Below are 25,084 nucleotides of genomic sequence, written 5' to 3' on the forward strand. Positions count from 1 at the left end.
TACAAAACAGACAGCAGGATGGATGTGGCTCAGAGGCGTTAGTTTACCAACCCCTGAGCTACAACACTGATGAAACAGCTCAGTGTAGTTGGAATGGAGAGTGAAGCACAGTAGAGTGTAGTGACAGATGAGCCTGGAGAGGTGGCAGAAGAGAGACCGTGGGAAGCCTTGGAAGCCTTCGTAAGGAGTTTGAAGTATCCAGTGGATGATAGGTAGGGTTGCTGCATGAAGAATGAGTTGGAGGGAACAAGAATGAGAGATATTAAGGAGATAGAATCCATAGGTCTCATTGACTGCCCACATATGGGTACGAGGGAGAGGATTTTCCCCACCTTTACAAACTGTGATTATCCGAGCCAGCTTTCCAAGTCTTCTTCCTCGAAAGCTTCTCACTTTGCCCCTGCCAAGTGGAATCACACCTTTGTGTGAACTCTCAAAACTTGGAATTTGCTGATGGTGGCATGAACTCAGCACTCCTTTGGTGCTTGGTAGCTTTCATGGCCTGCCCAGTCTTATCAAGCCCTCTGTTATACCACAGACTCTAGTCATACCCAAACTGTTTACAGTTTTCAGAACAGGCTAGGCTACCTCTTGCCTCCTGGTTTCTGTACATGCTTCTTGCTGTACTGCATGTCTTTTTGCCCTCAACAATTTGGTGACTACCAACTAGTTTCTGAAGATAACTCAAGCATCACCTGTTCTGTGAAGCTGCTGCATCCTTTGGTAGAGCTGACTATTCCTTCCTGTGTGCTTCCATTGGTCTGTGTTCAGACCTCTATCCCAGCAGCGTTGCTACTTAATAGATACATGTATGTATCTAGCTTTCCAACTAGGTTGTGAGCTAGCAGAGAGAGGACAGAGACTGGTACAAAGCAACCTTTAGTGTAAGGTTCTTGAATGAAAGGATGGTTATAATGATGACAGCCAACATTAATTAAGTTCTTACTATGTGGCAAACTCATGCTAAAGGTTTTATCCACATAATTCCTCATAAGGACTCATTATTAAAGTTTATTTATTTTGAGAGCGAGTGAGCAGGGGAGGGGTAGAGAGGGAGAAAGAGAATCCCAAGCAGGCTCCACACTGTCAGTGCAGAGCCTGATGCCGGGCTCCAACTCACGAACTGTGAGATCATGACCTGAGCTGAAATCAAGAGTTGGACACTTAACTGACTGAGCCACACAGGCACCCCAATGACTCATTATTATTTCTACTTTGTAGATAAGGAAGCTCAGGTTAAGTCATTTGCCCAAATCACACATTTGGCCAGTACTCAAACTCAGGTCTACAGGGACAATAAATTAATTATAACAGTGGAGTCAGACCAAACCCAGTCTTCCTCTGGCAGTGACCTACAGTCAGTTGTTTATATGTCTGACTGTGTAACACTGATGTTGTCGACCAAAGACCTTGTTCCTTCACCAGCTGGATAAGATGCTGTAATTGCCCCCATATTTTTCTTTTTTTCTTTCTTTATTTTTTTAATATGAAATTTATTGTCAAATTGGTTTCCATACAACATCCAGTGCTCATCCCAACAGGTGCCCTCCTCAATGTCCATCACCCACTTTCCCCTCCCTCCCACCCCCATCAACCCTCAGTTTATTCTCAGGTTTTAAGAGTCTCTTATGGTTTGGCTCCCTCCCTAAGTTTCAAAGGGAATGTATGGATGGAAGGGGAGGAGAAGAAACAGATTTATACATAAGTGCTAAAGTGAGTGTCTAGAGAGGCCCAAAACAGAGAGAAAAAAGACTAGTTGATATCATTTATCCCAACTGCCTTTGTTTTTGCACATAGACACTCAGTTTACCGACAGGCCCCTGACCCAATTATTTCATAAGTCTAGGTGGCCTTGGTTGAAATGAGGTGAAAGTTTGGGTCATTGCCCTCATCAGCCAGTTCATTTCAGCTGATTTTTTATATGCACCTACTATGTGCAAGGTCCTATGCTAGATTACAAGGATATAGCAATAGAGGAGCATGGCCCTTGACCTGACAGTTTATGGTCTAGTCCACCACTGTGTGCCAGGACTATGCAAGGTACATCCATGTACCAATATCCCTATTCTTAAGATGTGTATCCAACTATCAGATACCTGGTTGACTGTAAGAAGTACCCCTAGATAAAGCACTTAACGTCAGGGGAGAGAGAGATTCCATATGGCTGGGGGATTAGGAAAGATTTTATAAGGATGCAGCTTTTGAGTTGCCCTTTTGGGGCTTGGATTCAGACACATGGGAGAAAGGGCATTCCTGGTTGAGTGAAAAGCTCAAGCAGTTATCTCTAGGTGGGATGATGCAGGGAATGGGAAAGATGTCACTTTGGTCAGCACCACAGGACAAATCAAGATTTGCAGTGGGAGCTAAAGCTAGAAAATAGGCTGGGAAAGGACTATAATGGGCCTTGAATGTTAATCCAGGGAATCAAGAGGGTTTTAGGCTTGTGAGTGATGGGGCTGCCCAGAAGGTTAAAAAAAAAAAAAAAAAGTAGTTAGCTCCCACCTCACATATGAGCATCGTTGTCATGCATAGTGCTTCTACTCTCCCATCTTTTATCTTTGTACCATAGTTCCTGGACCTTTCCTTTAACAGCCTGACTGCAGAGGCCATTTGTGATCTGGGGATTCTGCCACACCTCCGTGTCCTGCTCCTCACAGGCAATGGGCTCACTTCCCTGCCACTCAATTTGGCTGTCACAGAACAGTAAGTTCTACATTCTAAGGTCCATGCCACGTGTTCCCTCATGAACCTTTGGGTGCAAGTTATGCAAAGAAATAGCCCAGAGCAGCTCAGAAGTGCTATAAAGACAGGCTGTAAGTGCTCAAAGCAGCGAAAATGCTACCGACTGAAGTTCCTAAGAAAGACAGTCATGGAAGCAGGGACCCAAAGAATGACTAAGCCTCAGATGGGTGGCCTCACACTCCTCTATGCTATTAGGAGACGTTCAGGTATCTAACAAGTCCCTTTCCGTACCTCTGATTGGTCATGGGTAAATTGTGGACATTGCTCTTGCCAGACTTTTCCCCTTCACAAACCTACTATGCTTTGTATGTTACCATTTTGCACCTTTGTTCAGGCCATGCTTTCTGACCAGAATGTACCAGTCCTTTCTCTGTTCGTAATAATGCATAGTGCTTTATTATGTGCCAGACATGGTTCTCAGCACATATACATATTAACTCATTTGATCCTCACAACAATCCTATGAAATAGGTGTCCTATTATTATCCCTCTTTTATAGATGAGGAAATTGAGGCACAGATATGTTAAATAACTGCTAATAAGTGGCTGAGTCAGAATTTAAGAATGGTCTAGAGACCATGCTTATGGCCATTATGTTCTTTTCTTATGTAGATTCTGCATGTATTCCAAGGGTCTGCTCAGGCCCTCCTCCTTTCCTTACCAGAAGGCTTCCCTGACTGTTTTAGACCATACTTCTTCCTCCCTTCTCTAAGTATCTGTTGAATTTAATGTTTTCCTTCTAACTTTAGAACTTAGTACATTCTAGGGGCGCCTGGGTGGCGCAGTCGGTTAAGCGTCCGACTTCAGCCAGGTCACGATCTCGCGGTCCGTGAGTTCGAGCCCCGCGTCGGGCTCTGGGCTGATGGCTCAGAGCCTGGAGCCTGTTTCCGATTCTGTGTCTCCCTCTCTCTCTGCCCCTCCCCCGTTCATGCTCTGTCTCACTCTGTCCCAAAAATAAATAAACGTTGAAAAAAAAAAAAAAAAAAAAAAAAGAACTTAGTACATTCTATTGTGACTTACACCTCATAAATATACATAAATATATGTATAATAGATAAATGGATGATATACATATAGTCTTCCAAATAGATTGTGAGCACTGTGAGGGCAGAGGCCCTGTCTTACTTATCTTTGATCTGAAGCATCTGGATGATGATCTAGTGCTTTTGCACAAGAAGGTATTCAGTGGATGTTAACCAATTCAGAGATGGTGAAGGTGAAAGTCAGGGTGATAATGTTTATTGTGATGATGGTAGATGTGATGGAGATTACAGAGATGAAAGTGGTTGGTTAGTTTCTCAAGGGGTTAGGACAATGATAGTGATCATTATATTAGGGATTTCATTAGGCTCCTTTTGTTTGCAAGTGACAGAAATCAACTCAAACTAGCTTAAACAAAAAGGGAATTTATTGGCTCATGTACCTGTAAGTCCTAAGGTGAGTGCTGGATTCACTTATCGCTGGATACAGGTGTGATCTTTTTTCCCCTCAGTGTTGGCTTCATCTTAACCAGTTTTTCTTTATGACCAGACACGTATCAGTCAGGAATATAAAAACCACTTGAGGTATTGCAGATGGAGAGTAGTTCATTGTTTTTAGTGGGGAGAGATAATAGGTGGCATTTCATTATGGAAAATTCCAAACACACATAGAAGCAGAGTCAATGGCAAAATGAACCTCCATTTACCCATCACCCAGCAATTATTGTCTGACAGCTCTGAGGTCATAGCCAATCATGTTTCACCTATATCCCCACCACACCCAACCTTAGATTATTCTTAAGAAAAATCTCAAATGTATCCAGCCATAAATGAATATAGCAGATTCATGTAGTTTCATGTAGTTTCATCTGTAAATAATCCAGTGTACAGTTCTAAAAGATAAGGACGCTTGAAAAAAACCAATCAGAGTACCTTTATTACACCTAAATATTAGCAATAATAAATGGAGGGAATTGGTTACATAGGTGGTGGAAGGGCTGGAAGAGCACAATGGAGAAGAGGGGTATGGAAAGAGCAAAAAGGAAGAAGGTTGATACTCAAGAGAGCAGAAGCTGTTCACACTGCTGGACTGGGGCCTACAAGCCTATCCCTGCTGCTGGGCTTTAACTTTTTTTTCAATGTTTATTTATTTTTGAGATAGAGAATATGAGTGGGGGAAGGGGCAGAGAGAGAGAGAGAGAGAGAGAGAGAGAGAGAGAGAATCCAAAGCAGGCTCCAGGCTCTGTGCTGTCAGCACAGAGCCTGACATGACCTGAGCTGAAGTCGGGCACTTAACTGACTGAGCCACCCAGGCACCCCATCCTTGCTGCTGGGCTTTTAGGTCTAAAAGTTGTAAAAGTGCTATAGTTGTAGATCTGCTGCAGATGTGCTGCCTCAGTCAGGGCTGGAACCTCTGCCAGCACAGATGCTGCTGTTAGAACCACCTGTTGTTGTACTGCTGCCACCAGCAAGCTGTCAGGAACCAAATAAGATAGTTGCTGTTCCACCTGTTTTGGTCTTCCAGTCTCACCAATCCCTCCCTTGGCAGTATCTCACTGGAAGCCAGTTGGGAAGGTGACCTGGGAAGCGTAGTTTAAGGGTGGCTCTGGCCCCTTACAATACATAGCAGAACACAGAGGAAAGGAATAAAGGTTAAGAGCAAATAGGCAGATGACTGGTGTCACCCACCCCTTGGAAACCCAACATCTACTCTCCTCCTTCTCTCCAAATTTAATTTTCATATAACAGTAGCAACCACAGTATACCTTCAGCTTACATGAAGGAATTATTTTCCTCTTAGTGAGGACACTTTTACCCTCTTCTATAAAAGGATGAGACATAGTTCCATCACTCACCATATCCATCTCTGGATGATATTACTCTGTCTTCTAAAGCAGTCACAGTGCCACCTGAATATTTTATAACCTAAAAACTAAGCTGCAGAGTCATTCACCACTAGCAATTTATACACATGCACACACACATGCACGCACACATGCACGTGCACACATGCACACACACAGCAAGCTAGAAAGAAAATATACATATTTGCTATAATCTTTTCTTAATTGGTCAGGAGGCCATAGTACATATTTATGAATCCTTATTTCATCACCTATTTAATGTCCCCTTCTTCCTTATCCAGCATCTTGGCTGTTTGGACTCTTTAACTGGTATAGTATCCCAAACATTCATTCCTGAAGGATCAAAGTTATTAATGCTTTTTTATTGGGTTGTAGTCTTCTATTAATGCTTTTTAAAATTGTGGTAACATACACATAACATAAAATTTACCATCCTAACCATTTTCAAATGTGCAGTGGTGTTCACTTAAGTATGTTCACATCATTGTCCTATCCCCACCACCATCTGTCTTCAAAACTCTTTTCATCTTGCAGAAATTCCATTTACTTTGACTAATGGAGAGGACACTTCCAAGAGGAAAACCTTGTAACTCCCTGTATTCTAATCATATTCTGTCCTCATGGTATAACAGTGATCATACCTACTTTTGATAATCAGTATCAGTCACTCAGCCAATATAGTAAACTCCTTGTTTCCTGCCTGTTGGTTTAGTGGAATGAGGAACCCAAGTGGCCAGCAGCAATCTCAGCTTCTAGTTAAGAGAAACTGTTTTTTTGTGTCCCTGTAAAAGCATTCCTCCCTAGGCAACTAAGATTCTACTTGCAGGAATGGAGGCAACAATTCTGGAAGTGGATAACTGTAAGAGGATCTGTTCTCATTTCCTTCCATTAATTGCTAGATCCTATGTTCTAGTTATGAAAAAGAAATAGCATCATTATTGGTTGCTGGTTTATATGATACCCCTTCCTGTAAGTCAGAGTGCCCACTTCACAGGGATGGTCTCCTAGCTGGTGCGATCAATGAGTTGTTAAAAAAAAAAAAAAAAACCTATTTTACCTTTTAGATCAGCTACTTCTACATCATGAGGTACATGGTAAAAAAGTGAATTACATGTTTACAAACTCATTATTGTAGTCATTTGCTATCAAATGTGTTCCATGGTTAGAAGCAATTGTATGTGAGGCACCAGGATAATGAATAAGACATTCTGTAATTCTCCAGATGGTGATGCTGGAAGAATATTGTGGTCAGGGAATGCAAATCCATGTCCAAAGTACGTATTTATTCCAGTAAACAAAACAAATTACTGCTCCTTTTATGAAGGAAGGTGCCCACAGTCATCTTCCCACTAGATGGCTGGCTAATTCTTTCAGAAATGGTGCCATGTTAGGGGCTTAACATTGGCTTCTGCTGTTGGCATTTTAGGTACTCAGCAGGGATGATGACCAGATCTGCTTTGGTGAGGGGATGTGTGTAGCCTCCATGCCTGTGCTAAGGACATTTTGCAAGTACTAGGGTATCCAAGGAGAGAGACCCAACTGACTTTGTGAAATGGGTCATCTTGTCCACTTGATCATTGAGTCTCCTCTGAGTGGATCATCTTTGGGAAACATTCACATGGGATACAAATAATCCTCGAACTCTCTGTCCATTCTGAGAGGTCCATTCACATAATTGCCCCTTAGACCTCTCTGTCAGCAGTTTCACAGTATTTTTTCCAAGCTTTGACTATTCAGCTAAACCATCAGCCACTGCCCATGAATCAGCATAAACCAAGCAAATAGATATATTGCCCTAAGTTTTACCTCTTGGGAGGGTTCCTCTTCCCCTGTCTTTCAGAGACACCCCCCTGTAAAGTTGTAATACTGCAATAGTCTTTCTTTAGTGTCAGAATGTCATGCACAATCATTTGTAAACCCAGCTGGGGGCTCTCTCCTACATTAACTGCTCATAGACTCTTAGTTGTGGGTTGATGGAGAGGTAATAGTACAGAAGGAGTAGGCATCATTGGAACCAAAGCCATATTCATTCACGCAATTTTTCCAGACTTGCTTGAGCCAGATCTCACATATTACTTCACTTGATGAGGGAATTCTGTGACACATTCAGTTCATGATGAGCCACTCAGGTCACATGGCCACTCAGTGTTCCTGTGACCAGGTATTCAGTCTTTACCAACATGGGGCAGTAAGGCAGAAACTGTTTTTCAAAAGGAAAATAGTTGTTCACAGAATCGGCATAACTTTGCTCAAAAATGATTCTGCAATTGACACCTATAAAAGGCTCCATTCATAGAGAGGCCACGTAACTTCTCATCCAAACCAGGATATATTTGAGAGGGAAAAGGAACACTATTAATTATTTTGGGATAACAGGTGAAAACTCAAACTGTCCTTGAAAACCAGGATGTAACCCTGTACTGTATAGCACACCTTTTTGCCTTAGACACTTAGAGCATAGTTGGACCTATTGAGTCATATTGCCCAATGCCATTGGCCAAGGACATAATGCCCAGAGAACAATTCATGCAGTTGGATCTGTTGCAGAGCCTTGTTTTGCTCTGAGCCTCACACAAAACTGGCATCCTCATGGGATACTCAGTAAGGGTTAGATTGGCACAGATGTTTTATGCATCGCTTCCAAAGTCCGAAAAGGTCAACAAAGCTTTGTGCCTTTTTCATAAGTAACAGGTGGTGCAAGGTGAAGGATTATGTCTTTCACGTTGGAGGTATATCCCAACATGTTCCAGATACCTGGACAACAAGAAAATTAATGAAGGTAGTAGTTCCTTGAATTGGAGGTGGGGGTTCCCTCCATCCTTTGACACACATGCATCTTACTAAATCATCTAGAGTATTTGCGACTTACTGCCCATCAGGTCCAATCAACATGATGTTTTGTGGAATACCAAAATAGATTGGTGGTAGATGTAATAGATTATGGTAAACATAAAGAGTTGATGTTGCCCTGGGAGAAGAGGACAAAGATGTACTGTTATCCCAGTCAGACAAAAGCAGACTGTTTCTGGTAGTTCTTGTTGTTTGGTAAGGAGAAGGCAATATTTGATAGGTCCTTAGCTGAATCCCAAGCACCAGGGGCTGTGTTGATGTGCTACAGTAAGAAGAGTCCACATGTGGAACAGCAGCTAAAATTGGAGTCACCACTTGATTAAGCCTGCAGTAAGCTATAGTCATTCTTCAAGACCTGTCTTCTACACAAGACAAACAAGTTTAACAGGAATGTCATAAGACTCAGTATCCTTTTACCTTTCTTGTCTTTAGTGACGACAGTAATCTCTGTAGTTACCTCAGGGATGTGGAATAACTTTAGGTTTACTGTTCTAGAAGCAAAATTCCTCAGGCTTCAATCTGTCCCTGCCTTGTATAATAGCTCTCACTTTGTTGGTCAGTAAACAAATGTGGTTATTCTGTTGGTTGCTTAGTATGTCTATTCTAACTATACATTCAAAAAATAACTATATATTCAGGAACTGGGGAGATAGCCACGATGTAAGTTGATGACTTCACTGGGTTCATTCACAGGCTAAATTTCCATTCTTCCACCTGACCTTTGTAATCCTCTACCTTGAATGATAGACCACCATGCCTTTCATATCCCCAGATATTAGCACCAATTTGCAGATATTGTCTGGTAATCCTTGAAAGGCCTAGTTTAGGACTTTAAGAATTTTCTGCAGTGTTGACAGTGTTCTATATCTGCATTGTTCAATATGGTAGCCACTAGTCATGTTGAGCACTTGAAATGTGATCATTGTGACTGAAAAACTGAATTTTTACTTTTATTTAAGTCTAGTTTTAATTTAAAGGTAAATAATCAGGAAACTGTATGAGACGCCGTGACCTCTGGGCAACTCAAATAATTTTTTTCTCACCAACTCTAGACTTTTTTTTATATATATAATTCATGCTTAATTATTTGAAGCTAGTCTTCAGTCTCTGCAAGGACCACACTGTTTCTAGTTCACATTTCCTCCTAGGATTTAGTCCTTCAATGTCCTAATTTAAGGTAGGGGCAGTATATCAGGGCTTCCCTTCTGTGGCATACCCTGGAATCTAATTTTTGGCCTCTAGACTAGCATAGTTGTTAGAATCTCTGCTCAGCATCTCAACCTCTCTGCCACTTCTGGAGTCAGCAGATAGCCCTAGGGAAAAAGAGACCCCAAATTTTACAAGATCCCCTTTGAGTTTCCTTCTTTTTCCAAATCTGAGCCCCCTGAATTTTCACAGGTTGTTAGTTCCCACATGCCTTAAAGAAATTAGTTTTGTTTTGTTTTTTTTAAGTAGGCTCCATGTTCAACATGGGGCTTGAACTCACAACCCTGAGATCAGGAGTCACATGCTCTCCTAACTGAGCCAGCCAGACATCCCAATTGTTTTTAATATATATATTTTGTCTGGATTTTCTAGTTCATACTCAAGGGATAGTTGGCCTACATGAGTTAGTCTGCGATACCGTAAACCTTTCCATTTATTTTGGCCAGGTGCCTAGGAACACTCAGTATGAAACCATTTTAAACTAAACTAAACTAAACTAGCTGGATATTCTCTGAACCACTCTGATGATACAAATTTGGGCTGTAATTTTGCAAGAGGACCAGTCTGCCCTCCCCCTTCCTTTCTTTTCACCCCAAGGCAGTTTTCTTCTAGCTGTGGTATGAGGGGCATGGGTTTAGTGCTAGTTCCCTCTCTCCTGAGGATATATCTCTTTAGGATCCTACATTCGTGTAGGGGGTCTCCAATTACATGCCCCACCTTCTGTTTCGACAAGATCAGCAAGTGTCCTCAAGGCAAACATGGTTTCTTGTGCTTGGTTTCTGTCTCGACTTTTATATTTTGGTACTACTACTTTACTGTCTTCACATCTCTTATGTGTTTTTAAATGATGAATCTTTTGGGGCGCCTGGGTGGCTCAGTAGGTTAAGCAACCAACTTTGGCTCAGGTCATGATCTTGCAGTTTATGAGTTCGAGCCCCGCATCGGGCTCTGTGCCTGGAGCCTGCTTGGAGCCTGCTTCAGATTCTATGTCTCCCTCTCTCTCTGCCCTTCTCCCTTCATGCTGTCTTTGTCTATCTCTTTCTCTTTCTCTCTCTCTTAAAGAATAAACAAACATTTAAAAATTAAAAAAAAAAAATAAATGAATCTTTTTCTTTTTATGTTTTATTCATCATTTTAGTTGTTTTCAGTGGGAAGCCTTGTTGCATACAGTAAGGCAAATCTCCACCACTATGTCCTTCTATTTCTTTATAAGATGGGTAAAATAAATGCACTCCTACTTACATCAGGATATCAATTGAAATAATTGTGCTTTGAAAGCTATGAGGCTCCAAACAAGTATTACTGTTATTTTCTTCCCATTTGTCTTCCTACACTCAAAATGCTCTTTGGATTCCTCTTCTTCTGCCAGCCTCTTAAATGTTGATCGTCCTCAGTTTTCCACTCTCAACCCACTGTTTTTATTAATCTTTATAATCTTGATAGTTTCATCCCTTCCAAGTCTTCTTTATTTCTCTACTTCACATCCATCTTCTGAGCTATGAGCCCATATCTTTTACTTATTATATCAAAGTCATCATGCATATGCCCATGCCAAGATCTCCTCCCGTGTCCCTGGCCTCAGTGATGGGCACTGCTCTCCATCAGCAGTGCAGTTGTCTGAGTAAGAAACGTGGGCATCAGCCTAAGTTCTTCCCTCCCTCACATCCACTCAGTCACCAGATGCTGTGAATTGTACTTTCTAAATGTTTCTCAAACTTGGCCATTTCTGTTGTCCTCCTGTTCAGTCTCACTGCAGCAAATCAGCACAGCCCATGCTACTTGGGATATAGCTAAGGATCTGTCAAATGTTTCTTTCTCTTGATCACCTCCCAACACACCCACCTTACCATCAGCCGGAGGGATGTTCCTAAAATGCACATCTGATTCGATCACTGCTCTACTTGAAGTCCTTCAGCAGCTTCCCAGTGTTCTAAAGATAAACTCCATTAACATTGATCACAAGGCTTTTCATGACCTGACTCTGCTTCTCCATCCTCCTTTCTCTTGACTTTTTTCCATTTCACCATATACCTCATTTATTTTCGACTATTTGTGTCTCCATTTCTGGATAGATCACACTTTATCTCTGTCTGGGTGAGTTAGGGGGATATCTGACCTACTCACATCATTAGCCTGTCCTATTACATGTTTTGATTGACATCTGAGACTTTGGCTCTCCCATTAAGCCTGTTCCTTTTCCCCCTTGGACCATACGTGTCATCTCTCTCAGGCTTGACCAGCACGGGGCAGAGGGGGATGGTTACCTCCTTTTTTCTAAGCACTGTTTTCCTAAAAATGCCTAAAAGAGCATCAGATCTTTAGCAGCCACATCATAAGTCCTCTTTTACATAAGCGAGTTGTGAAGCCATGTCTCTCTCATCCTGGGTTGCACTGTGGGTTTTCTGTATCATAGGAGCTGATCTGACATTTTAATGGGCATTACAACTTGCTAAATTTCATCTGTTTTACTGCAGCTCTTGGTCCAGTCTGTTCTGCAATATTTTTGGCTTAATCAGAAGTCTTACAATGTAAGACTTCTTACATTGGAGGATTTCTTAAGAAATCCTCTTTCATCATGTAGATAGGGGAACTGACCAGGACCAGAGATGCTGGACACCAGGTAGAAGTCACCCAGCAAACAAAGCAGCAGCAGCACCAGAGCCACAGCCTAGGGCTGCTGGTCCCCATTCCCATGCTTCCTTAATATGGCACACAAATTCCCATTCCTGAATCCAATCACTGGGGCATACTCTTAGCTTCTAAAAAAATTAAGTCAAATCTGTTGTATTTAAAATGGTATTAAATTCCTTTTGGCAAGAGAAGTTATAATAAAAATAGCACCACTCTGAACAGCTGGAAACTTCAGCCTCTCCATACTGATAGACTCCTGCCACTTCAAAGAGCTCTTCTACCAAAACTGCCATGAGAAGGACTCCATTGGAGAGCCTGACACTTTCCTCTGCAGCCTCGCTTCTTGTCCTCCTTACCCACCTACTGACTGCCCCCCTATTTTAAGACATCAGTATTAGAGACAAAATTAGGCTTTTCTAGGTTATAATTAGGGTACAGCTTTTAAAAGGCAAAACACGATAACTTGTCACAAAAGACAGGACAGAGCTACCTCCTTCATTATGGAATGTAAGAGGAATTTTTCGAAGGCTTATTTTGTAGCTATTTCACATCTCACTGGAGTGAAAAAGATTGGCCAATTAATTATAAATCAACACAGCTGCTGTGCACCCTCCTGTAATTGCTCTCAGGTAGAGATTAAAAATTTAGTGCATGAAAGTTGGTCTTTTCAGGAGAAGAAAAGAATCACCTGTGACCTTCAAATACCATGAACTAAAGGCTTCTTTCATCCTTTGTTGAGTGTATTGAGTGTTTAATATGGGTATATGGAGAGGAAGGAGTTGGAGGGAGAACTGAAAACATGGTTTGAGTCATCTGTGTTTGTGTACTTAAAAAGGGGCACCTGGTTGGTTCAGTTGGTAGAGCATGGAACTCTTGATCTTGGGGTTATAGGTTTGAACCCCACATTGGGTGTAGAGATTACCTAAAAATATAAAATCTTTTTTTTAAGTTGGAAAAAAATAAAAAAGAATCACATAGGTGTTATCCATCTAGAGGCACAAATGAGGCCACATTAATGGTAGTACCTAAAATGCCCTGACTTCCTGCCCTGCCTGTGTGGTTCAGGATCTCAGCCCATTAAATTCCACTCTCAGGTGTTTCTGGGTCTCCTCAGAGAGTTTGAGTTTAAAAAGAGACTTCTCAACTCCTTACTGATATGTGCTTTTTATTAAGTTGCTTTAGAAGAGAGCCTCACTGCAGCCAGCCTGCCTTACCCCACATGGACCAAAGCTGTGGTCCATGCCAAGGGGTTTGTCTTCTGGTGATCCCATAGTTACCAATCCTTAGGGTGACACAGCATACCCAGGAGTCTGACCTGACCCAAATTTGTGCAGTATTCTTTCTTCAGAATGTTTTCCCCCAACTTGGGCATGCCTTATTCACTCTGATATTTTCCATGAGCATTACTAGTGCACCCCATCCTGCCCCAGTCGGGTCTCACTGAGTCCATCTGTGGATGTGTGCAACCTTTCTCCATACAGAAGACTGTATGTGTGAGTAGGATTTGGGGAAGGGGTCAGTTGGGGAGGGAATTACACCTTCCAGTCCCTCTCTACAGGGACCTCTGTGGGACACTAAAGAGGGTTCCCAAGGTGGTTATATCTCTTGATTGATTTCCTGTTCCCCATCTCCATTCCTATTCCCATTCCTACTTCTTGGGGATGGTGGAGTTTGTTCCCTGCCCTTGCTCATTACCCAGGATCCTTGCACTTACAGGGAGGCATCTGTAACGTCACTGACGAACAAGAGGTACATCCTGAGGTTCCCAGTGCTGGAGACACTGATGTTGGATGACAACAAGCTCTCCAGCCCCAATTGCTTTGCCAGCCTGGCCGGGCTCAGAAGGTAAAGCCACACTCCTCTCTCTGAAGGACCCCCTACCACTGCCAACCTGGCCCACACCCTGAGTGCTGCTTTGGAGTCCAAAAGGCCTGAGTTGAAATCCCAGTTCCACTACTTACCTCTGCTGTGTGGTCACAGATAATCCATTTCTCCCCTCTGAGCTTTAGCTCAGCCATAAAAGTGGGGCATCAGTAGGACATTTCTGATCAAGTGACTAGATTAGAAGTGGCAAAGAGAAGGGAGGATAAAAAGAGATATTACCAGAGATAGAGTCCTGACCCCTGAGAGAGGAGACAGAAAAAAGAAAAAAACCAAAACCAAACCAGAATCAGAAAGATAAGAATTAACTGCTATATTCTACCTATTTGAATAATGAAAATACTGGCATTTATTTATTATTATTTTTTAAATGCTGGCATTTAAATGGTTAAGCTTTAGATCCCTGGAAAATTTATTTTGGAGTCAGTTACCATTTACTGCATGCTACTTTGTGTAGAGCCATTTACATTGTCTAATTAAACTTCACTGGAGCCTTGAAAGTTATTAACTATCATCCCCATTTTAGGGATAGGGATATTGAGTCCAGAGAGGGTAAGTCACTGGCTCCAGGTCACACAAGGAGTAAGGGTCCAAGCCTGAGTTCATGTTCTTTCCCTAAAGTTGCTCGGTAAATGCTCCTGAGGTATCATTATTGCTGTGATTCTGTATTCACTTTCCTTAATTAAAGACTGAAGAAATTAAGCCTGGACCAAAACAGGATTTTCCGGATCCCGTACCTACAGCAGGTTCAGCTCCAAGACGGGTCAGGGGACTGGGCTAGAGGCAGGGGGAGTCCCCAGAAAGTGCCCCAATCCATGCTGCAGCCCAAGTCGTGGATGTTTGAGGCCTCAGATGAACAACCGGATTATACTGTACTGCCCATGAAAAAGGATGTTGACCGGACAGGTGAGTGGTGCCCCTTATTCCAGAGACTCTAGCCCCATGGTGGGAATAAGCTTCCAACAGTTTATTTTGAAAATCTGTGACTCCTTGAGGAGCTGCTGCACTGAAGCTGCTGGGCCTGGGGAGGTGGAGGTATCCCATGAATTATTTCAATGGCTTCCTAACTGATTCTCCATTAAGGTGTTTTTAAAATCCAATTAAAAGTAAATTTTTAAAAATCTCAAATAACAAGGGGCACCTGGGTGGCTCAGTTGGCTAAGCGTCCAACTCTTGATTTCAGCTCAGGTCATTATCTCAGGGTTGTGAGATCAAGCCCTGCATCAGCACAGAGCCTGCTTAAGATTCTCTCTCTCCCCCTCTCTCTGCCCCTCCCCTGCTTGCTTGCATGCATTGTCTCTCTCTGAAATAAAATTTAAAAAAATCTCAAATAACAAGAAACTCTGAAGTTAGGCTTTCCAGAGATGGCTAATTCTGGGGTACATTGATGTTCTCAAGAGATTCAGGTTCTTTCCATCCTCTTTGCTGCCATCCTTGGCCTGCTTGTTTATCTTTGTAGGTTGATTCCAATTGAGGTCTCAAGATCACTACCACAGGGCCAAGAATCATGTCCAAATGGCAACACTAGAGGCAGAAAAGAAAAGGAATGTCACCTTTATTATAAACCAAAATCTCTTTAATGCATGAGTATATTTCTGGATTATATATTCTGTTCTATTGATCTATTACTGTGCCAATACCACAGTGGGTTTTTTAAATATTTATTTTAAATTGAGAAGTAACCAACATAAAGTAAAAATATAGAAATACTGTATAGATCTTGAATTTTACATGTATATCTCCTTTTAACCACCACCCATATTACAATATAGAGCATTTCCAGCATCCCATTTTGACTTCTATCACCAAAGATAGGTTTGGCTTGATTTGAAATTTATGAATATGGAATTATACAGCATGTGCTCTTTGTGTCTGATTTATTTCACTCAACATTATGTCTGTCAGATTCATTCATGTTGTTGCATATATTGGTAGTTCACTATTTTTCATTTCTCGTATTTTTTCCAAGTTATTTACCCTTTTTACTGTTAATAGACATTTTGGTTATTTTGAGTTTGAGGCTATTATGGATAAAGCTACTATAACTTTTATATCTTTTGGTAGGCTTAAGCACCCATTGTCTGTTGAGTATATACCCAGGAATGGAATTCAAAAGTATGTTTAACATTATTTAGTACTTCTAAGTATTTTTCCAATGCAGTTGTACCAGTTTTAATCCCCATATTAATGTAAGAGAATTTCACTTCCAGTTACTCCATATCCACACAAACACTTGGTAATGTCAGTCTTTTTAATTCTACCTATTTGGGGTCGGTAGGTAGTAGTTTCTTATTGTGGCTTTAATTTGCATTATTTAATGATTTTTTTTCTTTTTTTTCTTTTAAAGACAGTGAGTGAGCTTGAGCAAGGTAAAAGGGCAGCGAGAGAGAGAGAGAGAGAGAGAGAGAGAGAGAGAGAATCTTAAGCAGGCTCCACACTCAGCATGGAGACCAACGTGGGGATTGATCCTGTGACCCTGGGATCATGACATGAGCTGGAACTGACTGAGCAACCCAGGCACCCCAACAAGTTCTGTTTTAATTCTTGGTGTTTTCAATGTCCACCCAGACACCCCTAGTTTGCATTTCTTAAGTGACTAATGATCTTACCCACCTTTCATATGTTTATGGGTCACTTTGACCCATATCCTCTTTTGGCAGTGCCTAATCAAGTCTTTGCCTGTATTTAAATTGGGTTATATTTTTCTTGTTGGGTTATATTTTTCTTTTCTTGCTGATTTGCTTGAGTTCTTTATATATGCTGGATACAAGTTCTTTGTAGACCTAAATATTAGAAAAATATTTTCCCATTCTGTATGTAGCCTCCTTTTTCATGTTTCTAATGGTGAATTTTGATGAATAAAAGTTCTTTATTTTAATGAAGGTCAGTTCAATCTTTAATGGTTAGTTCTTTTTGTTTCCTTTTCAAGAATTTTTTATCTGTCTGAAACCATTAAGATATTTTCCTATATTTTCTTCTGGAAGCTTGATTATTTTAGTTTTTACATTTTGGTCTATGATCTGTCTAGAAGTTTTGTATATGATGTGAAGTAGAGTCAGTTTACTTTTTTAGATGGATATCTAATTGACTCAACAGCACTTGTTGAAAAGACTATATCCTTTTCCCCACTGAGTTGTAAGAGAGGTTTTATGGTAAGGCAGGGTCTGTATGTGTCTAAAGTGCTATAGCTTTTTAATATGTTTTGAGAACTGATAGTGAAGTTCTCCAGCTATGTTGTTGCTCTTCAGAATTGCTATAACTATTATAAAGCCTTTGAATTTACATATAAATTTTAGAATCATCTTGTCAGTTTCCACACAATATCCTGCTGGGATTTTGATTAGAATTGTAGTGATCCTATAGACCAATTTGGAGCGAATTTATATTTTTACAATATTGGGCTTTTTAATTTATCAAAGTAATATATCCCACCATGTTTTAGGTCTTTTGAAATTGTTCTCATCAGTGCTTTGTAGTCTCCCGTGGTGAGATCTTGCATATCTTTCGTTAGATTTATTCCTATGTATTTGGTCTTTTTCTATGGTATTGTCATTGGTATTGCTTTTTCATATTACATTTCTGCCTGTTTGTTGCTAGTACATAGAAATTTTGAACTTGTATCCAGTAACCTTTCTAACCGGAGATTATAGGCAGAGGATATACGTTCATGCAGCGGAGATCATAGGCAGAGGATATACGTTCATGCAGAGTGTGCTGTAGCTTATCTTTCTAGATATGTCTCCCCAGGGAATCGCTTTTGAGCAACCATACTTGCAACAATTGCCCATCCTCTTGCTAACTCCTACTTTGTTTCTTGTATAAACTTATCCCCAAACCCTTTCCAGACACTTGTCGTAGGAGAAGTTGTTTGGGCCATGTGGTGTTCTACCCCTATTATCGTTTACTTCATTTTCAGGTAAACTTTATTAGTATAATACCATTAATGTGTGGAAGAGGTCCTGTTAGCCAGGGCAGAGGTGAGTAGTGCCTGCACAGGATCCAGTCCAAGAAGATGCTTAGATTTATGGTTGAACTCAGATATTTATTGGCTCATCTCATTCTGATGGTGCCAAGAATGAAATGACTCCACAGCCTCTTCCTTACTACCATGCTGCTGGTTATTCTTAGTATCTCTTCTGGATTCACTGTCTTAATATATTCTGTTTCTACTAACATAACAGGATATTTTCAAATCCTTTGACAGAATATCATTTATGTACATTTCTTTCTTCTAACACAGTCTGATCAATACTGACTGCCTGCTCAGTAAGAGCTCTCACATGTTGCAAAGTCAGAAGGAAGGTCAACATGGCTGAAATATAGTGAGTGAGGGGCAGGATAGCAGGAGATAAGATTGGAGAAGTAGACAGGAGCCAGATCAGGCAGGACCTCAGAGGCCTGGCCAAGGAATTTGGATTTTATTCTGAGTGCACCTCACTACCTGACAGGTATCACAGCCAGCTCCTCTTCCCAGTTAGCATTAGAGATGTGAACCAATGGGAACCCCTCTGGGGGGACCCCTGCTGTACACAGTGGATGAGAGACCCAGACCCCAGCCTCTCTGGGGGCAATCCGTGCTCTCACCAACCTCTGTTATTTCTCTTTTGTTTCAGAGGTTGTGTTCTCATCTTACCCTGGATTTTCAACCTCTGAGGTAGGAACTGCCTGTTTTATATTTGTGCCCTTGAGTTAGAACATTAATTTTAATACACAAAAGTAAGCTAATAAAGCCATGAGAGACATTTATATATATCACATTGAAGAAGCCCATTCAGTGAACAGATACTTACTGAGTACTTAGTGTGTGCTCAGCACTGTGCTGGTCTAGAAACATATAGTGGTAGACTAGACAGTCCAGTCCCTGGCCTCACACAGCCAACAAGCTCGCTTTTACTGTTCTCAGATGTGTTCAGTAGTAATGGTTGGGGCCTCAGGTGGGCAAGCTGGCATTGAAATGAGGCTGCCACCAAGATGAAGCCTGGCAGCTCCCTAATAAGAGCCCCCAAAAGCTAGACTGATCCTTGCCAAGTATACTACCATCTGGGGTCTAATCCTTGGTGTCATAGGCTTAGATGCTTGATTTTCTTCTGGACAGAAAATTGGTTTTTCTCTCAGGGTTAGACAACTACTAACCAAGCTCATGAGGACTGATGCACTAAATATTGATGGATGCATTTACAATAAGAAGTACAACTATACATTTAGCCAACCTGCATCCTTGAAAGGCAGCTCAGTACATTCACTCCCTCCCCACAGATAAAACTGGGTGAGAAATTATATCAGTTAACAATTGGCATATAACAAACCAACCCAACAATTACTTCAAACAATAGCAATTTATTCTCACAAATGTTTGGGCTGGTTAGGTGGTTCTGCTGGTTTTTCCAGGGCTCATTCATGCAGCTGGCTGGTTCCCTGGGGCCTGGGTTCATGGACAACTGGTATGGCCTGGCATCTACATGAAGTATTTATTAAGGACTTCTTTACAACATGGTGGCCTTCGGGTTCCAAGAGAGCAAGGATGAATTGCAGGGCTCTGAAATTCAAACGGTAGCACTTCTGCCACATTCTGTTAGTCAAAGTAAGTCATAGGAATGACAGTGCAGCACAATTCTGTCTGGAGGTAGCACAGACCCCACAAGTTAAGGGCACAGTGCCCAACAGGACTGCCCTTACTTCAGATGCTAGCTGCAAGTGAGCTATTCACACTTATAACAAACTGGCTACAAATTCTGGAGTTCCCACGGCCTTGACAGGCCCAATAATTTAGTAGAACAACTCTTATAACTCAGGAAAGCCCTATCTTTATAATTACAGTTTTACTATAAAGGGTATAAATGAGGACCAGCCAAATGAAAAGACACATAATGTGAGGTCTAGGAGGGTCCCAGAAAATGGAAATTCCCAAGCCCTATCACTGGTTTTTGTTTTGCTCTCACCCGTGACTTACCTGTCCCACTCATGCGGTACAAGTTAAAGCCTAGGAGGGCACAAAACACTTGACCCCAAGTAGGTGCTCTGCTAATGTTCACTGAATGAAAAAGTAAAATTTAAGTGACTTGCTCAAGATTACACAGTGATTAATGGAGCTTAGAACAGAATCTAGTTCACTTGAACTCAGTTATTAGCCCAGCATCTACCCTGTCATTTCCTTTGGTCCCATCCAACTTAAGGAATCAGTGAGTGATTTGTAGGCATGGTTGACCCAGTAGCTTCCATTTTCTGCTTAATGAAATATGTCGATCCTGAGGCAGGCTGGGCTGTACTGAGAAACCATGACTCTGCAAGTGACCCAGATGCAACAGGCCACATTCAGGCCCAGAGGCCTGCTTGAAGTCCTCCAGGACTTAGCTATTGATTTATCCTGGAATGAAGAGCCTCCACAGTAGGATGTGAGCTAGCCCATCAGGCTCAGGTTACTCCTGCTCTCCATCTCCCCACTAGGAAAAGTCTACTTTAAAATATTGGGGTATCTGGGTGGCTCAGCCGGTTGAGCATCCGACTTCGGCTCAGGTCATGATCTCACAGTCCGTGGGTTCAAGCCCTGTGTCGGGCTCTGTGCTGACAGCCCAGAGCCTGGAGCCTGCTTCGGATTCTCTGTCTCCCTCTCTCTCTGCCTCTGCCCTGGTTATGCTCTGTCTTTGTCTCTCTCTCTCTTTCTCAAAAATAAATGTTAAAAAATTTTTTAAAAAATAATAAAGTGCAAGCACATGTCCTTTTGCCATTTGCAGAAATTTTAGCCCAACTGTAGAGAAGGGCCATTTCAGAATAAGCTGCCAAAGGGCAGAAAGTGAGAGGTAGGGGCAAAAAACCTCTAAGCCTACACCACTGCTGTATTGTCATTTGGCCTCATAGAACTTGAAACTGGAACTTTGGGGGCCAGAGAATCAGCTCATCATGTGACCTCAGAGAACTTGAAGCCAGAACTCTGGGCCCTTGGTAACATCTCCCGTTGTGACCCTAGATGCCTCTTTTGGCCAACCCTCTCTAGAATGTCTTGGCAGCATCCAGCTTCTTATCTTTGGGACACTTTGACATAGACCTTTTTTTCCTTCTAAGGAAACCAAGGTATGTGCACTTCCTCCCATATTCAAGATTCTTCCCGTGAAGTCACTGAAGGCCAGAAACCAGACGCTGGCCCCGCCCTTTCCAGAGCTGAGGTACCTTAGCCTGGCCTACAACAAGGTGACTCTCTGCTCTCTGCCTATTTCTTCAGGGGCACAGATGGGAGGATGGGATGCGATCTGCTCTGGCCTGAAGGCCAGCCTTAGAGTTCCCTGCATTACAGATATGTGAGCTCAGGAATTCTCAGGGTGGGAGAAGTGGAGAGTGTAGGCCAAGGCAGAAGTCCATCCATTCAGTCCCAGATATTTATCTAATACCACGTGCCAGGCTCTATGCTAGATACTAGGTATACAGCAGCTCAAAGAAAGATTGGGCCGCTTGCCTTTTGGAGCTTGTCACCCATAGGGAAGACTGATATAGCACAAATAGTCACAGTATAAGCATGCATAGTGTTATGAAGAAATTCAAAGTGCTATGAAGTATATGACAGGGGTAGTCTAACCTAGTATTCGGGATGAGGGAAGGTTCTTGGGAGAGCGGTGCTTTATCAGTTTAATGAGGTGAAGTGTGTGTGAGGAGGAGTGAAGTGAGAAATATTCTAGCTTATAGGAACAGCAGATGTAAAGTCCATGGGACACATTTAACATGTTTCTCCTGCATGTTTTATGGTAACATATTTTTCCAATATCCATGTTCTGTTTGACTTCTGTAAACCCCACCAACTGAGCTCTACTCAGTCTGAAGTGTAGGCAACTTTGAAGGAACTCTGCTTACACTCCTTCTAAGGCAAGCAGTTGGTACAGCCAAATTCTTCAAGTGTTTCTTCCTAAGAGTTTTATAATTTTAGCTTTGAAATTCAGGTCTTTGATTCATTTTGAGTTAATCTTGAGATGTGGTGTGAGATAGGGGTCAAACCTCATTCTTTTGTATGTGGATATGTAGTTTCCTCAGCACCGTTTATTGAAAAGACTATTCTTTCTCCATTGAATGGTCTTCTCACCCTTGTCAAAAATCAGTGGCCCATAGATGTATTATGGGTCCCCTCTCATTCTTGAAATTGGTCATTTGTGTCTTTTATTGATCCAAAATAGTTAGAAGTTATCCCTTTTTTTGACTTAAAAAAAAACCAGCTGCTGGTTTCACTGGATTTCTCTACTTATCTCTTTTCCCATTTCATTAATTTCTGCTCATAACTTGATTTCTGCCCTATTCACATGAGTTTAGTTTGCTCCTCTTTTTTGTTTCCCTCTATAGTGTAATTTTAGATCATTGATTTAGACCTTTTTCTTCTTTTTAATATAAGCATGTAAAGCTGTAAACTTCTTCTCTAAGCACTGTTTTAGCTGCATCCTACAAATTGTAATTTGTGTTTTTATTTTCATTTTGTTAAACTTTTTCACTTTTTGTTTTGATTTCTTTATTTACCCATTGGTTTAGATAATAAGTGAGATGCTTAATTTCCAAATATATGGAGATCTTCTAGATGTCTCATATTTATTATTTCTAATTTAATTCTGTTGTGGTCAGATAACATAACCTGCAAGATTTCATTCTTCTGACATCTATGGAAACTTGTATGTCCCATCCTATATGCTATCTTGGTGCATGTTCTCTATGCCCTTAAAAAATATGTGTATTCTGCACTTTGGGGGATAGTGTTCTATAAATATCAATTACATTAAGGTGGTTGGTAGTATCACTGAGATCATTTCTGTACTATTGTCTCTTCATTTTATCAGTTATTGAGAACAGCATGTTAAAATCTCCAGTTAGATTGTGGATCTGTTTATTTCTCTCCTTAATTCTGTCAGTTTTTGCTTCATGTATTTTGAAGTTTTACTATCACGTACATAAACATTTAGAATTTTTATCTCTACCTGATGTGTCGATCCTTTTATTATTATGACTTGTCTCCCTGTGCCTTGAACAAAATTTCTTGTCTTGCTGTTTTGTCTGATTTTAACATAGATACACAGCTTTCTTAATGCTTGCTAATTGCATAGTCTCTTTCTATCCTTTTACTTTCAACCTCCTTATAGCTTTGTATTTCCAGTCCATCTCTTTGGGACAGCATATAGTTGGGTCTTGCTGGGAGGCCAGAGTGTTTTTCTCTGTGTTCCTATTCTGTACTCAGCTCACAGCCTTCCCCGTGCTCCTACACTTCACATGGATTATCTCCACACTTGTGTTCCTCTCACCCAGCAGGAGACTGCTTGTGCTGGTTACTTAGTGCTTGCTCTTCTGGTGGTTGAGGGCCAAGGGGAGGGTCCAATCCCAGTCTTAAGAGGACGCTGGGTTCCTGTGTCTGTAGGATGGACCTTCTTAGCGATCCAGTCCCCTGCAAGCAGTCGGAGACCTCTCAGGTCGTGGGCCCAGGTTGGTTTCCTGCCTCCATCTCAGAACAGCGGGTTTTAATTTTTTCCCTCCCCCAGATGTAGGACCCTGGGCCCGACAGGTTTTTCTGACCTTTCTCAGAAACTTAAGGCCTTTGTTCACCAGGCAGAGGGTTGGCTGCCTTTCTGACCTTGGCAGCCGCTCTCTTCCTCCAGGCCCACACCCTGGAGACGGCTCTCTCCAGTCTCATTCCCTGGGTCCAGTCTTTTGCGTACAAACAGCCATGAATTCTCCTTCTGTCTGTAGCTCTCAGAAGTTCTACTCTAGCCCACACTTAGCCTTTAGTGGGCCATTAAAATGGTGAGCTGATTTCTTCCCAGTTGCTTGTACAGCACTTGCCATCTCTTCCTCCCGTGTTCTGCCACATGTGAGCCAGTCCTGTGTCCCATCTCTCCTTGGAGGTGCTTGTCTTTCCTTAGGTTTCAGGCCACGTGATTGCCCTGAGACCTTAGCTCTCTGGTAGATGCAAGAAAGTTATGATGTTATAGGCTATTCTGTCTTTTTTCTTGTTGTTAAGGAGAGGAGCAATACATGCATACATTTTCTACATGCTCACTTGAGTTTTAAATTATATTTTTCTTTATAACATTTATCACCTAGCATATTATATATCTTTTCTTTATTACCAGTTGTCTACTGCCAGAATGTAGGTTTGTTTGAGAGCCAGGACTTTGTTTTGCTTACAACTATATCCTCATCATCTAGAATAGCACCTGATACATGATAGTTACTCAGTAAGTTTGATAAATGAATGATGTTTTGATCATGTCAAGGAATACTCATGCTACCTGTGTTGAAATTAATATTCAATTTATTACAGTTACAAATTTTAAAACCAGTTCTGCATTCAAACAGAACTTAAACATCTAGAATATCCACTCAGTAATCTAGTAAGTTTTGTGCCAAAAGTAAAGCAATCACTTTAACTCAACCTTTAATTAATATTTCCTTAGTTCATAAATTTGACAGATTAAGCTCTATTTGCCTTAACCCAATGAAATTGGATAGAAACTTTAAGTTGTCCCTGGAGCCCGAGTTTATTTTCAGGGGCATTCAACTCACCTTGTGGGGATAGGCTAGCTATCCTATCTGGTGGCCAAATTCTTCTCACTATATCAGCCAGAATCCCAAACCCCTATCTTTTAGCTGGGACTCAATTTCACAGAAAATGTGACATACATGCCTTGGGTATCTTTCAGCTTTCTACCAGTTTTAATTGTAACTTTCTTCAACTTTTTAGTCACCTGATTTGGATAGGTGGAATTTTGCATCCTGAAAAAATTCAATTTAATTCTCCCTCCCCCATTCTGTTGTGACTGCTTCTTGACCACCTGTTTTGCATATAAGAGACTCTGTACCCACTTTAGCCACCATTTTATAGTTATTTATGAACACATATTAAGCTTCTTTGTAGCTTCATCCCCCTTTCCCTCCTTCTCTAGAGTCTTGATAAGAAGTCAGCAAGTGTTT

The 25,084-nt window shown here is 41.4% G+C and overlaps 1 protein-coding gene and 1 long non-coding RNA gene across 15 annotated transcripts in view; one reads left to right on the forward strand and one right to left on the reverse strand.

Moving 5' to 3' along the window:
* Window positions 1–25,084, forward strand: part of XRRA1 (X-ray radiation resistance associated 1) — a 68,709-nt gene that overhangs the window by 21,394 nt on the left and 22,231 nt on the right. For 6 of the 14 annotated variants that reach the window (XM_045484010.1, XM_045484017.1, XM_045484018.1 and 3 more), the window contains 5 exons: window positions 2,570–2,703; window positions 13,991–14,119; window positions 14,844–15,061; window positions 18,769–18,809; window positions 21,215–21,340. The exons of 1 other annotated variant lie outside the window; for it this stretch is intronic. In XM_045484010.1, the coding sequence (XP_045339966.1) occupies window positions 2,570–2,703; window positions 13,991–14,119; window positions 14,844–15,061; window positions 18,769–18,809; window positions 21,215–21,340 (648 nt within the window). Of the gene's footprint in view, window positions 1–1,605; window positions 2,704–10,733; window positions 14,120–14,146; window positions 15,062–18,768; window positions 18,810–21,214; window positions 21,341–25,084 lie in introns of those variants that run through there. 7 more of the 14 variants (XM_045484012.1, XM_045484013.1, XM_045484020.1 and 4 more) reach the window with 7 other exon arrangements.
* Window positions 19,473–20,975, reverse strand: LOC123601171. The gene is made up of 2 exons (XR_006714012.1): window positions 20,866–20,975; window positions 19,473–20,186 (listed from the first exon to the last, which is right to left on the reverse strand). It is a non-coding gene; the product is annotated as an uncharacterized LOC123601171 (long non-coding RNA).

Source organism: Leopardus geoffroyi, chromosome D1 (assembly GCF_018350155.1).
Source record: "Leopardus geoffroyi isolate Oge1 chromosome D1, O.geoffroyi_Oge1_pat1.0, whole genome shotgun sequence".
NCBI lineage: Eukaryota > Metazoa > Chordata > Mammalia > Carnivora > Felidae > Leopardus > Leopardus geoffroyi.